Source organism: Diplodia corticola, assembly GCF_001883845.1.
Source record: "Diplodia corticola strain CBS 112549 chromosome Unknown scaffold15, whole genome shotgun sequence".
Taxonomy (NCBI): domain Eukaryota; kingdom Fungi; phylum Ascomycota; class Dothideomycetes; order Botryosphaeriales; family Botryosphaeriaceae; genus Diplodia; species Diplodia corticola.
Genome location: NW_017971494.1, coordinates 345597 through 359090, shown reverse-complemented (window position 1 = coordinate 359090; position 13494 = coordinate 345597). Strand labels below are relative to the sequence as shown.

The 13494-nt window shown below is 57.3% G+C and overlaps 2 protein-coding genes across 2 annotated transcripts; one reads left to right on the top strand and one right to left on the bottom strand.

Moving 5' to 3' along the window:
• Nucleotides 1–2117: 2117 nt before the first annotated feature.
• On the bottom strand, nt 2118–3883 carry BKCO1_15000107 (rubredoxin-nad(+) reductase; the record flags this gene model as incomplete). Its single annotated transcript, XM_020271203.1, has 3 exons — nt 2118–3354; nt 3420–3609; nt 3664–3883. The coding sequence occupies 3 exons, from the start codon at nt 3881–3883 to the stop codon at nt 2118–2120; spliced, it is 1647 nt and encodes a 548-aa protein (XP_020131997.1).
• Nucleotides 3884–4723: 840 nt separating this feature from the next.
• Nucleotides 4724–5675, top strand: BKCO1_15000106 (uncharacterized protein; the record flags this gene model as incomplete). The annotated part of the gene is made up of 2 exons (XM_020271202.1): nt 4724–4763; nt 4822–5675. 2 exons carry the CDS (start codon nt 4724–4726, stop codon nt 5673–5675), a joined length of 894 nt encoding a protein of 297 aa, XP_020131998.1.
• Nucleotides 5676–13494: the final 7819 nt, after the last annotated feature.

The following is a 13494-nucleotide window of genomic DNA, read 5'->3' as shown; positions in this document are numbered from 1 at the left end:
CGCGAGGCGCATCGCTCTCAATGCGCCCACGTTAATCTCCCACCGCCGGCGCCAGGCCTGGTCCGCCCAACCTACCCCAGCCGCCCATCGCAGCCGCCCCATGACGTCGAAGTCGGCGCATAACGAGCACGACCGGACGCCGCTCATGCGTGAAACGCTCAGCGGAAGTGTGCCGTCTGGCCCTGCCAAGCGACGACGTTGAGTCGCGGCCCAATCCACGTGACTGACACGAACTGGACGCGTCGCTGGCGCCCTCAGCGGGTCGTCCCGAGCATAGCTCGAAAAGCAATTTCCATGCCGATCCGTCCGAGGGCTGCCTCGGGTCCCGCAGTCGGCATCCAATCCCGCGCGCGTACAGTCAGCTGTCTGGTCAGTTCCAGCTTGATGCTTGCTGCTCCAATCAACCTCTGCCGCCGGCGTCTTTCTAGAGTCATTCTAGAGCTCCCGTCCCGGCTTCGGCAAAAGTGCCAGCTATCATGCGTTCCGTCCGCCATACGACGTAGCATCGTGCTGTCCACACGGGTGATCTCCATTGACTCGCTACCTGTGCCACTTTCCGCCGTTAGCATGTGCGGAGATACCCACCTCCGTACGGCCGGGATAAGGCAATTCGCTCACAACTCACATCTTGAGATGCGGCACCAGGCCGACCGCCATGTGTTGGCAGCGACTTCTTTCTATAGCTCGTTATAGCTGCCCTTCGCCTATTCCACTTGCCTGTATATATGCGTCCTAGGCCCTACAGCTTCGCCTAATTCGGTAACAGTCCCCATCCCATTGAAACACAGCCACCCCTTTGCCCCTCATGCTTTTCCGACTCTCTATTTTTATTCTTATCACAAATACTATACTTTTCATCACCTATCGCGAGCATCGTTTGGACGCCCAACCCACACTCGCGTCCATTGAGATATCCCCCTGAATGCTCCTTTTGGGAGGCATGGGCCATCTTCTTTTCCCTTCTTCGCCCTTCTGACAAGAGCGCATGTATGACCACCACGCGCTCTCCAGTCCTCGGCGCTCATGGCATAGGTATCCCAGCTCTTCACCCGCACCGACTGAGGCATTTCGCAGCCGCGCCGACCCCTACTACTATCGATGGCGTTGCCCCGACTTCGCGCCTATTCGGCCCTCTCCTCCGTTGCGGGATGAACTGGGCGCGCGTCATCTCGCTTTTGGGAGTGAGGCATAATCACACTGCGGCTCTGTGCTCACGGCGCGCGCGCGCGCACATGCACATGCACTTGCGCATGCACATACACCACACTCCCGAACCGTTCCCCTTCCCATTTGAAGCAGCAAAAGAGAGAAAAAGACCGTCCGTCGGACCTCGCCAGGACAGAGCAGCCAAGGCCGCCGGCGGCTCATTCTCCGACTAGCGGGTACGTGCGGAACGTCTCGGCAACGGCTTCGCGCAGCTTGCCCATTAGGGACAAGGAGGGAGGAGCCCCCTCCGGCCGGGCGCACGGAAGTAAAGGATAGCAAACAACAACATATTGAGATCAAGAAGCGTGGAACACACGAGGACCGATGCCCTTCCATGGTTCGTTCGTGAAGAAGAAAGGAATCCCACGGAACGGTCTGGGCCATAGGTAGGGCTCCTGAAAGGAGAGTGGTCAAGTGGTCAGTTGTAAGGATCATCAGGTACCGTGCGTGCAGAGGCCAACACGGATCTTCCGAGTCAAGGGTGTGAACGGACATCAGGCACAGGGCAAAAAAAAAAAAAAACAATCGCCCGTGTTCGTGCCCGCAACAGGCGTGTGGGCCGCCCCTCTCTTTGTTTTCCGTCCTGCACGTCATCTCGCGGTACATCACCGGTCCGACGCAGTGCGGTTCAGCCTTGTGGAGCTTTCTGTTTGTGGCCTGATCCGGCCTCCCGCAAGTGCCATCATCTCATTAGGCTTTCCTTCCCCCTGTAACCTTTTCAACCCAAGCAACGACCGACATCTGTCACCGATCTTCCAGGCCGCGTGCCCAGAGATCGGATTGCACCAGCGGGATCGCTCTGCAGAAATGAACGTGGGTGGTCAATTTAGAAATCCCATTTCATTCATCATTATTAAGTACAGGCCCATTAAACTCGGGGTTCCTTTGAGGTGGTTCGTTCATGTCATTCATCAGATCTTGATATCCGCCGGAACGTTGATATCCAGGATGTCGACACCCTTCTGCAGCTCGCTCTTGGTAGGCATCTTTCCCCTGCGCATGAGCTCGGCGGTCTGGGTCATGTAGGGGTCCTTCATCATGCTGGCCATTGCGACGACCGTCTCACCCTTGGTGTAGTATGCAATAAAGCTCGGCTTCTCCGGCTCGCCCTGGATGACGACGTCGTCGTACCCGTTGACCGTGTTACCACAGTACCGCAGTTGACTTCCCAAGGCCGACCAGAACACAGGGATGAAGGGCTTGGGCTTGGCGCTCGGAGTGTTGATCGAGTTGGCTACGGAGCGGCCGGCGTTCTGTGCGACGTTCCAATGCTCGATGCGGACAGGGGACCCGTTGCCGCCGGGGCCATGATACGGGTATGTGGCGATATCGCCAATTGCAAAGACGTCCTTGAGGCCCTTGACCGCGAAAGACTCGTCCGTGCTGATGGAACCGTCCTTCAGGAGTTCCACGGCCTTATTGTCCTTCAGGTACTCGGTTGCAGGACCGACACCGACACCCTCGATCACAAGGTCCGCCTCGAGAACAGTTCCGTCTTTCAGGTGAACCGCGCCAACCTTGGACGAATCGCTCTTCGACGGGGTGGCTTTGTCCACGGACGCTTCCATGTGGAAGTTGACGCCGTTCTTCTCCAGCAGGCCACGGAAGATCTTGCCAACCTTTTCACCCATGACGCGTTCCATGGGCGCCTTTTCCATGCCGACCACGGTAACGTCATTCTTCTTTCCAGCAAGGCAATTGGCGACTTCCATACCGATAAAAGAGCTACCGATAACGACGATCTTCTTTCCGTTGTCGCCAACGGCATTGACAATGCTTTGAGCGTCAGGGATGGACCTTAGGATGAAGACGTTGCCGAGATCGCCCTTCAGGCCATCAAGCGGAAGGTACCTCGGGGTGCCGCCAGTCGCCAGAACAAGCTTGGTGTAGTCGTACGTCTTTCCGGATTTAGTGGAGACCTTCTTGCCGTCGAAGTCCACAGCAGAAACTTCGTCGGAGACCATGTCAATCGAGGCATCCTTGTACCAGTCTTCAGATCGCCAGGCAACCTTTGAGACATCCGCCAGCAGAGCCTTGGACAGCTTCGTTCGGTCAATGGGCCTGTAACCTTCCTTGGAAATAACGGTGATGTGTCCGGTGTATCCGCCTCCACGAAGACCCTCAACAGCACCAAGAGTGCCGCTACCACTATAGTCAAGCAACATCTGTCAGCGTGGTGGATCAGGACATGGCATTGACAGCTGTCTACTTACCCGCCAACGACCAGCACCTTGTCAGAGCCCTGTGCAGAGCACTTGAAGCCAAGAGCCCTCCTGCCGGCCTTGATTGTCGCCTCATCGCCCTTGATGTAGACGCCGTCGTCTTTCTGGACAACTTCGAAAGTGGCGAGGGGATCGAGAGCGGGTGCGTCCTCGACATCACCGGTGGCGACTTTGAAGCAGGCTAGAAGTGTTGTCAGCTGAGAGTTGCATGGCGGGGCGAGTCGTGGAATCTTACCTCCGTGCCAAGGGCAAGTGAGCCTTCCTTCAGGTGTGAGGACACCCTTCACCAGTGGAGCGCCATAGTGAGTGCAATTGGCGCTGGTGACGTGAAGCTTGTCCTGGACCTTCGAAAGTAAGACCTTTCCATTCTCAACGCCTTCGACCTCAGCCTCTTGCTTCTGGCCGTTCTTGAGGTCAAGGGACGTAATGCCCTTCAGCTTGTACTGCTGCGCCATCCTGGATGCAGAGGTGGAAACGGGGAATCGCGATTGGAATGCGAGGAGAAAGCGAGAGCGGGGTCGCTGTCTTAGAAGTAGTTGGCTGGGAACAGCAGAGACTGCGAGGCGGTTGGCGGGCATGAACACGTAGGCGGGCGAGGCTTATGGAGGGGTAAGATACGAGACCAACGACCAGCTCCGGACGGCAGGTGGGGGGGCGCGGCCTAATGAGCTACGAGTCGCAGCTGCTTGTTGATGATGCATCGATGCCATGCCTGGGCCGGGCCGGCGAATCAGAGGCGAGTGATTACTTGATTTCACGACGCGGTAGGTTCCACTGTGCATATGAAATGAGCCCACTCGCCGATCAATGCCCCAACTGTTGACGAGCTGCAACTCCCACCGGACACCACAGCCTCCGCAACCACCACCATGCACCGCCCCAGCACTCCAGAGACGCGCGCAAACAACAGGAAGCGCGCAGACACTGTCCGAAAGAACCGCCGCTTCAATGCGACAGCCGAGGCAATGCAGCACTGCGAAAGGAAGCCGCAGAGCACGACATGTCCTCGAAGACGTCATTTGGCGGTAATGTCACTCTTATCGATAAAGCTTAGCTGAGTCTCGGCCACTCAGCCGTCGCGCGACGATTGGGCCCCGCCGGCAGCGGTCAACACCATGTCTTACCGCTTTCTTTGACCTCCAACACCGGATCGTGAGCGTCTCGCCGCGTTCGGTGCCCAAAGAGAGGGTGTGTTATGCCGTGCGAGCCGGCGCCGCCCTTAAGATGCCAGCTGTGCTCAATGGCTGGCTTGCCAGACCTCGTCCTCCCAAGCACTTCGGAGCAGACACAACACCATGGACCCGGAGACACCACAGACACAGCCGGGGGAAGACCGTAGGCTCCTGGTTTTCCGATATGGCTAGTAGAAACCGATGACTGACGCCAAGTGCAGGTTCCAGCGAAGACTACCTTCCTCCCAACCTTCCCCGGCCAGTGGATGACCACTGCTGCGACCACCTATGCACTTTCCAGTTGCCGTCGCTGCTGCTTACTTCTACCAAGAATGAGACAATCGATCTGTCCAAGCTGAATGGCTTGACCGTCCTTTTCTGCTATCCGCGCACCGGAAAACCCAAGGACCCTGTGCCCGACGACTGGAACGTCATCCCAGGCGCTCGTGGCTGCACGCCGCAAGCCTGCTCATTCAATGTCGCCACCTCGGAACTCAAGGGATTGGGTATTTCGAATATTTTCGGTCTCAGTACGCAGGAGACTGAGCATCAGAAGCTCACTCGCGAACATCTGCGTCTCAGCTATCACCTTCTCAGCGACGAGCACTTCAAGCTCTGCGAGGCTTTAGGTTTGCCCATGTTTGAGTATGGAAAGTGGCGCCTAGTCAAGCGGGTGACTATGGTCATAGAGGATGGCAAGATCATCTGGGTGGACTATCCGGTCTTCCCTCCCGACAAAAGCGCCGAGAAGGTTGTGGAGTACTTGAAGACGCTTTCCATCAACAAGCCAGCCCCTGGTGATGTTCAGCCTGCCGCGGATCCGCCTGCTGGCGCAGGACCTTCAAACCCGGTGCCAGCCGTAAAGAGCCCGGCGCCAGCCGATGAAGGTTCCAAGAGGCAGGGTCCTGCGTCAAACTTCCACCTCTGCCAAGAGTGGGTTGAGAAGAAGGCTCGGGAGGCTTCAAAGGGCACTACGGCTGAGAAGGACAAGTCCTCCAACAGTATCACTGGAGAAATTGCTGGGCCCGGCAAGAAGTACGCTTTTCACTTCAGCGGAAGCTGCACCACCAATTAGACGATGGTGTCTGGAAGGAGCGGTCAGAACACAGCAACCATGAATCTGTGCTTGATTCTTCCGGTTGCACCCTGTTTCAACCCGCAATCCTGACCACGTATCCGGATATGTATTATGCGCGCAAATGTATACATAGGTAGCAACAAAGCGCATGTCGTTTGGTCTTGACTCTAACCACCATAAGTGTAAGGCAATATTGCGCCTTGATGCCGCTAGCCTCTTTCCCAGGGCCCACTGCTGCGGCAGGGGCTGTGTTTTTCGGCATTGCGACTTGTTAACAATATGCTCGCTCTCGTCCGGAACAGCGCTTCGGCCGCCCGTCGGCGACTGTCCATTCTGTTGCAATACCGATAAGCCTGTCTCGTACATTCCCCCTCTAAAGTCAGTGCTGGATTTGTGGCACTCCAGGTCTGTCTTACGAGAGCAGCGGATGTGGCCGTCCGCGCTCACATACCGTGGCAGCGGTGACAGGAACAGGAAGCGTGCATGTCAGGGTCGTGCAGATCGGATCCGGGCTCTCGCTGGGGGGGCGGAGGATCCAGCGATTGGCCCTTCGTCCCACAAACAAAACTAATCTCCGAGAGGGCTCTCGCCAGAAGAGGGAAAATGCAGTATCCTGTTTCCCGATGCGTGAGATGTCGGAGGAGGCGCAGGTATTGCACTGGGCACGCCGCCATCCACACACTAAGGGGGGGGGGAAAAGAACCGCCTTGATGCTCCTCTCGCTCGATCTTGCCCTGCCTCGTGTTGGACCCGAGCGGTCGGGAGAGGGGAGGGGGGTGTGGGAGCAGGAGTGTCTGGTTTCCAGGTCACCGGCGCCCAGATGAGGCCACTTATGCCGGAGGGCTAGGAATTCTCCGATTGATGCGATTGAGATCCCTTGCTTGGAGAGGAGCTGCAGTGGCACAGATGATCATCCCCTTCCAGAACGTGTCTGTTCCTCAAAGGCCGCCCCTCCCCTCTCTGCGAGGAGAGGGCCGCTGCAGGCTGGCTGCAGCGGGCTAGCGTGAGCATCTTCCGATCAGGAGCAGAAATCTTTTCTGCGGGCGGTTGAGTCATCCTTGTGCAGAGAAGCGCGTTCTACAAGCTCGAGAGCTGGGTGTGCATTCCTGCTCGCCTGCGGCGGAGCCTGCCCCTGGTGGGATTCGGGTCTGATGGGGGGGCATCATCCCACACTCCGCTCGGCACCGGTGCCGGTCTTTTCGTCCTGTGTCTTGCCGTCACGGTTTGCCTTTTGGACCATCTTCGCGTTTTTTGAGTGGAGCATCGGCAGCCATTGGTCAAGCACCGATTTGACTTCCGTAGCGGCAGATCAATCGGGGCGGTCAGCTTCCAGCCCTCGCCTTCTATAAGATACGAGAGGGCTGTCCATGGGCAGCTCACGACTGCAATTGGAGGTTGCGGGACTCGCTTTCCAGATGTCTTGATCAGCGATCCTTTTGACAAAGCACCGCCCTCCAGCCAGCCACTTCGCCCGCTCCTACCTACGCGACGTCTTGTCCGCCGTTACTCGGCTTCCGAGCGGAGGCGCTAGCTTGGAGACGCGGTTCGCGTTGACGACGTCTCGCTTTTTGTCGACCCCGCCGGCGTGCAACCGGCCGTCTGCCGCAAGCAGAGATTTTACTCGGCCACGGCTTACGGCATCGAGTCTGATGGCAATGATTAGTGAGGAATCGCAGCGCTGACGTCATGTTGCCGTGGGTGCAGGCTAGCAACGTCGAGATAGGTATATTGGAGCATCTCTCGCGAATTCTGTGGACGAAGGGCTGCGCTGTGTGCGGGCGGGCGTCCACGGCATTGCGTGGGCCCGCGCATAAGCGTTGTGGAAGGCGGGATATCCGCTGCATCGACGCATCATGAGAGATGACGATGCGATGGGTTCGCAAGAACGTGGCCAGCGCGACACAGGGGGTTCACCGCGAGTCGGATCAGGCGTCCCTCTTGGCGTCAATGGCAGCCGGCCGGGCTCCGCTGTGGATGATGGCGATCTGCGCGATTCGAGCTGCTATTCAAAGGGCCCCCGAGTCCGGTTCGCCGGGTAGGTGCGTAAGTGTCCTTTTCCTTGTGCTAGGTGTGTGCATTATGTGCATCGCATGCCAGCAAGCGAGGCGGGCGAGAAAATAAAAAAAAGACTCACTTGTCGCTTGCATGGCGACGGAAGGTTTAGGAGACCGGTCTTCACAATTGCCAAAAATAACGCTGGTCCCGGGGACTGGGTTCAAGTCAAGGCGAGGGAGAGAGACCCTGCCGAGGTCCAGGGCTGTGTGGTGTTGTCGTCAGAAGGCGGCCCGGCGTTGGGGCACGAGAGGAGATCTCTCTTCAGGGTGGCGAGACACTGCACATTATCTCACTCTCGGTAAATGCACCCGACTGAATTGTTCTTCGGAGCGGTGTGGCACGGCGGCGGCGGTCGAGGCGGGAAGCCAAACACGAGCACGCGTAGGCAGTGACACGGCAGGCCGGCCGCGTCTCCGGCCGCAGCACGCTCCCCTTTCCAGATTGCACAAGGGCTGGAAGGGGAGGGAAAAAAAGGAACCGGGTGTGCGGTACTATTCTTGGTTTACATTCAGCAGCGGGCTGGATTACACCAAGTATTGCCTCTTGCACCACCTACACTCCCCCACCCTCTCACCGTCAGCCAGCACCCAAGCTTTTGTCCATGCTCAACACCTGCCGTTCGCCTCGGTTTTCTTTGGCAGGCTAGTCGTTGCTGCTAGCACATTCCAGAGCTACGAGGCAAACGAGTGGCCAGCTGAAAAAGCCATCCCGATGTGGAGAGTGTAAGGCTCGGCGAAGTGCGAGGCTCCGTGGGAAAGCGATGGATATAAAAACTTTGCTGGCTCCGGCTTGAAGAGGTCGCCACAGCACTCAACCGTTCAACTACAGTCACTCGCTTCTTCAAAAGCCTTCTCGTCGACTCCATCTCAACTCTCAACCTCGTCACAACAACCAAACCTCTCGCTTCACCATCACAAACATGACGCCCGACAGCTCTGGCAACGGTATGCACGCCTTTTCAGTACTCCAAAGGCATCCTTTACTAATACATGACCTCAACATCAGGCGGTGACGGCAACTGGCCTCGCGATGGAGGTCGTCGCTAGACAGCAATTGGCTCCAATCCTGGCTTGGCGAGTATGTAACTGGCACCGTGTATCTCGACCTTTGTATTGACAGTGAAGCGCAGGAAAATTGTTTCGTCTTCTTTTGGCAGTGGGCCAGGTGCCATGCTGCCAAACGGCGTTCGCGTTTGGATTCTGAACTGAAGCATTGGAGGAGGGAACCATAGAATGGCGTCATCTAATCGGGGGAACGGCTGCTTGGCTTGGAGACTGGCTCTGGATAATACTTAATGTGTACGCGGCGCGGTTACCAGAACGAGGGGGAATGCACTCGCTCAACAGATAGAAGTCGCTCTTCTCAGCTGCGTCAAAGCTCGAACGTTGTCTTATGCATTGACGAGGCCCTCGACTCATCTCTCAAAACTGACCATCCCGATCACCTCGCACGCGCTAGCCGCAACAGGCAATCCGCCCAGTGACTCCCCTCTCTCCCCCCTCCATGGCAGCCAATCAGCCGTCGCACAGAGCAAAGAAATCCCGCGATCGATCAGTCAAAACATTCAGCCGTGGCCGGGTCCAGCCCATGCACTGCATGCGTCTGCGTTTCGTGCGTTTCGTGCGTGCGCGACGGTGGGGAGGGAAAAAAAAGAGAAGAATAAAAATAAAAAAGCACTCAGGCCGAGTAGCGGCCCGCCGCCCACCCGTAGCGCCATGTCGATCGCTGACCCTCAGGCTCCCGGCCGCCTTGCCGCGCAAGCCATCGTCACGGCACCGCCTAGGCGTCCTGCCATCATCTGTATGCAATCCGGCGCTACTTTAATGCTGCCATCGCCCGTTGCTGACAGCCCTGCCACATGGCAAGGTGACGGTGGCGCAGCGTGTGTGGCCCATTGCTTTTTTTTTTTTTTCGCGTTTCTTTTCTTTCCTTCCTTTCTTTCTTTCTTTCTTCCATTCTTTCATGCGACGTGTACAACAAAGGGCCCGTGTGGTAAACGAGCCAGTGAGCAATAGGGCAGAAAGGGCTTGCTCGCGCGTCAGACGCATGCGCGCGTGTTGTACAGGGACGTCGAATTGGGAAAAACTCAGGTCCCGAGCCATCCATCAGGTGAGCCAAAGTCAGTCAGAAAGGTACGTGACGTGCTGCCCGACCCAAGCGCCCCGCCGCCTGCCTGCTGCCGCTGATGCCTGGGCCGCTTGTTTTTTTTTTTTTCCCCTTGTTGTTGCGCGAAAGGAGGCGGAGCACACGCAGCTGCGCCGACTTTTCATGAGTCGGGAACACGGAAGGGAGGGAAAACAAAAGAGAGGAAAGCAGGCAGATGAGAAGGCAACCGAAAACGCAGGGCGAAAACACGAAAGAAAAAAGACGGGGCTTCCTCCGGTGAGGCGTAGGGCGCAGGCCTTGCCCTCGGTACTCCGGTTAATCTTCTTGTTCCCCGATCTATGCCTCCTTGCAGCCTGGGCCCTGCGCAGCAGCTTGCGGCTCTGGCGAGAAGATGGAGCAAATCGTTTTACAACGAGGCGGGTTGCGTCATCGTTGTTCCCGCCTTCATGGGTATATATCTCGAGGATATATGGATGGCATATCGCTATTTCTACAGGACTGGTTGGGACTTTACCTTTGGGACCCTGTGGCTTCCAGCCAACACTTGCTGGAAGAACCACTTCGCTTCTCTGGTTGACACGTAGAAAACTTCGAAGAGCGGTGTGATACCAACGTCCTTCGCGGCGCCGTATACTGCAGTGTAGATAAGCCGTTGAGAGCGCGTGAAACGTTCCACATGGCTTGCATTGAGAACGGCATGGCACGATCTATGAGCGATGGCGGTGATTTGCTACCCTGTGGAGTCGGGCTGTGGGCGTGCCTGTGAAGGATGCATGCCCGACGCCTCCTCTCACTTGATTGGTAAATCATTATGCCGAGACCCAAAGACTCGGGTTGCTGCTCTGTCCATCATCTGGCCGTGCACATGATCCTGATGCAAGGCGAGATCGTCTCACAGACAAATCAACAGCATGTCCGCACACCCGTCTCAGGACACGTATATTGCCACCCATCCACAGCCCAGTCGACCTGGCAGCCTGTAAAGTACGCAAGCTCAGCCCAGCCCCACAACGGCACACCACGCATGGTTAAGGTCGCGCCGGGCCGGGGCGTTTCAGGGCGTGCCCAAGCCATGGTTGCTTCGCGCCGGTGCAGTCTACTGGGGCAACGGCTTGTCTGAGCAGACGCCCGTCAGACAACGCCCTTTCCACGTTGTACCTTTGATAAACCGGGCAACCATATGCTCGATGCGTAAGGCGCCATGTAGGAGGCGTCGGCCTCAGTCCGAGGCTCATGTTCCTGTGAATGCTTCAGTATTTAGATGCGCCCATGTCCTCTGTCGAGATCCATCTCACCTTCTACCGAGGCCTTGTCCAAGAAAGCCCTTCATCTCTCGAACAGCACTGTGCAACAATCAAGCGGCAAATCATCTCTCTGCAACGATGCCGAGTGCAGACCTTGGGTCGTACGATGACGACAACATCAAATCTGACCAAGATACTGGCCAAGATACCAGTGGTAATCCCAACTTCACTGATACTCACTCTCAAACCACTGATCCACTGACCTTTCTCTGTCACAGGAGAGTGGCCTCGAACCGACTACAATTAACCGGGACATCACGACCAGGAGCACCCTGTATTATGATGGTGAGTGGCCTACATTAGTAGTGCGCGGCGTGGAAAACTCATCAAACACTAGATCCCTCTATCATGGCGTCTCGCTGAAAGAGGATTCTGCCTGGTCCACAGAGCCTACCTACTCAGCACCGACGACCACACGCCCTTTCATTCCTGTATCTATTGTACACAGCCAGTACATCCAAGGCGCTCATGGTTTTAGAAGGACCCCTCACGGGTGGAGGTTATATTTGCTTTCCGTCGCCCTGATTTTCCGGTCGCTGCATCGGGTGGTGGCGACTTTGTTCGACGCGTCAGGATAGATGGCACGGTGCCGCCCTAGTCAAATCGAAGCCTAATATCATCCTTCTTGTCAGTCGAGTCTCGGGGTCCGACGACTTCGTTTCCTTGAGGTGCTTCCGCACTTGACCACTGGTGTCGGACCAGCTCGCTTGCCGCAGTACCAACGACCGAAAACACTTCAACGTAGATCAACGCAGCTCCGCCATCCCGCCTTTCCAAAGAGCCAAGGCCAAAGGAGAAGAGATGTAATATGCCTGAGGCATCGAGGAATGTGGCTGTGAGGCGCGGCTGCCACGCAATGCTGCGCAGGATGGAGCGGTGTCGAAGCACGGCGGCTTCGCCGTGTGTTGCGACCTCAGGCCTGGAAAAGGAGGCGAAGCGGGCATTATAGCCTCGTCAGTCCAGGACAAATTTCTCACGTGCGCATCCGCTGGCGGCGCGTTGCATTCGAGGGCGGAAAACGAGTGGTTCATTGTGCGGCTGCATGTCAGCGCAACAGGGGTCCTGTTTTTCAGCTTTGCCTCGGGTGAGCGACAAAGCCCGCCGCCCGCCGCACGCTGCACGCTGCACGCTGCGAACGCTTTTCCTTCCGCGCGGCCACTGCCTCTTGGGCACGCCCATCAAGTCTAGACCGGCATACGAATCGTTTTTCTTCCTCCCCCCTGAACGTCATTCCGTCCCAGCCTCTCGTCTCCGTGACGTAGCCAGCCCGCCCGCCGGTGCGGCCTCCGCGCTCCCGCGCTCGGTACCGACTACCTATGCAGGAGCTGCCGTCAACCGCGCCCAGCCTTGTACTACCCCCTTCGAGCACACCCAAGGGCTCTCGGAAGCCGCCTTGCCCGGCCTGTCTGCCTGTGCCCGCGCCTCCCCCTGCTCCGCCACTCCCGCTCACTGACGTCGGGCTGGCGCCCCGGCTGAGCTGATGAGTTTCCCTCTTGCCAATGCGTGGGAGCAGGATCTGGACGTTGCCTCCGGCCCGGCCGTTTGATGAGCCACGCACAGCCAAAAGTCCCGGGCAGGGAAAACAATAGGGAGACAGCAGCCCATGACGTCTGGTAAGCGCTGCGGGAGAAGCTCATCGCCTATCGATGCTTGGGTGATCCGGGCCTGGGCGTCCGCAGGCGGGCGCTTCCTCACAATGAGACAAGCTCCGTGTGCGGGTGCAAGGCACACACCAGGAGCGCGGCCATTTGCCCCCGGGGCTTCTCGACACACGGCCGCGGACAACACCGCCTCCGCGCCCCCTCCTCCTCCCGCTGATGCCCGTGTGCTGATGTGCTCCCGCTGCGACGAGGAAGGCGGCTGTCGTCGCTTGGCATATGTGTGGCTGCGCCCCTGCGCCACTTTTCCCCTGACACAAACATTATAGCCTTGTATAAAAAGGTGGTGTTTTGCTTCGACTTCCCCCATCCAGAAGCCCTCGCAGTGATCCTTCTATATCTTCCAAACCATCAATTGAAACCACGAAAGCAACGCAGAAATAGAAAAAAAGAAAACACATCTACCCACTTCGAAAAAAGACCGTCAGACGAATCACCACTTTTCGACAAGCATCGACTCCACAGCCATGTCCTCCACCAAGACCATCGTCTCCAACGTCTTGGCCCGCTCAACCACCTTCGCCAGCACAGACCCAAAAGATCCCTGGGGAAAAGATGCTTATGGGAGCTGAGCAAGAGGACCAATGCCACCAGATCCATTGGTCTCTTCCTCGTCAAAGAGCAAGCACAAAAAATTGACATCGGCCCCTCAACAACGCCGCTGGCTCCTCCTCTCTTGCACGCTTCGCATGG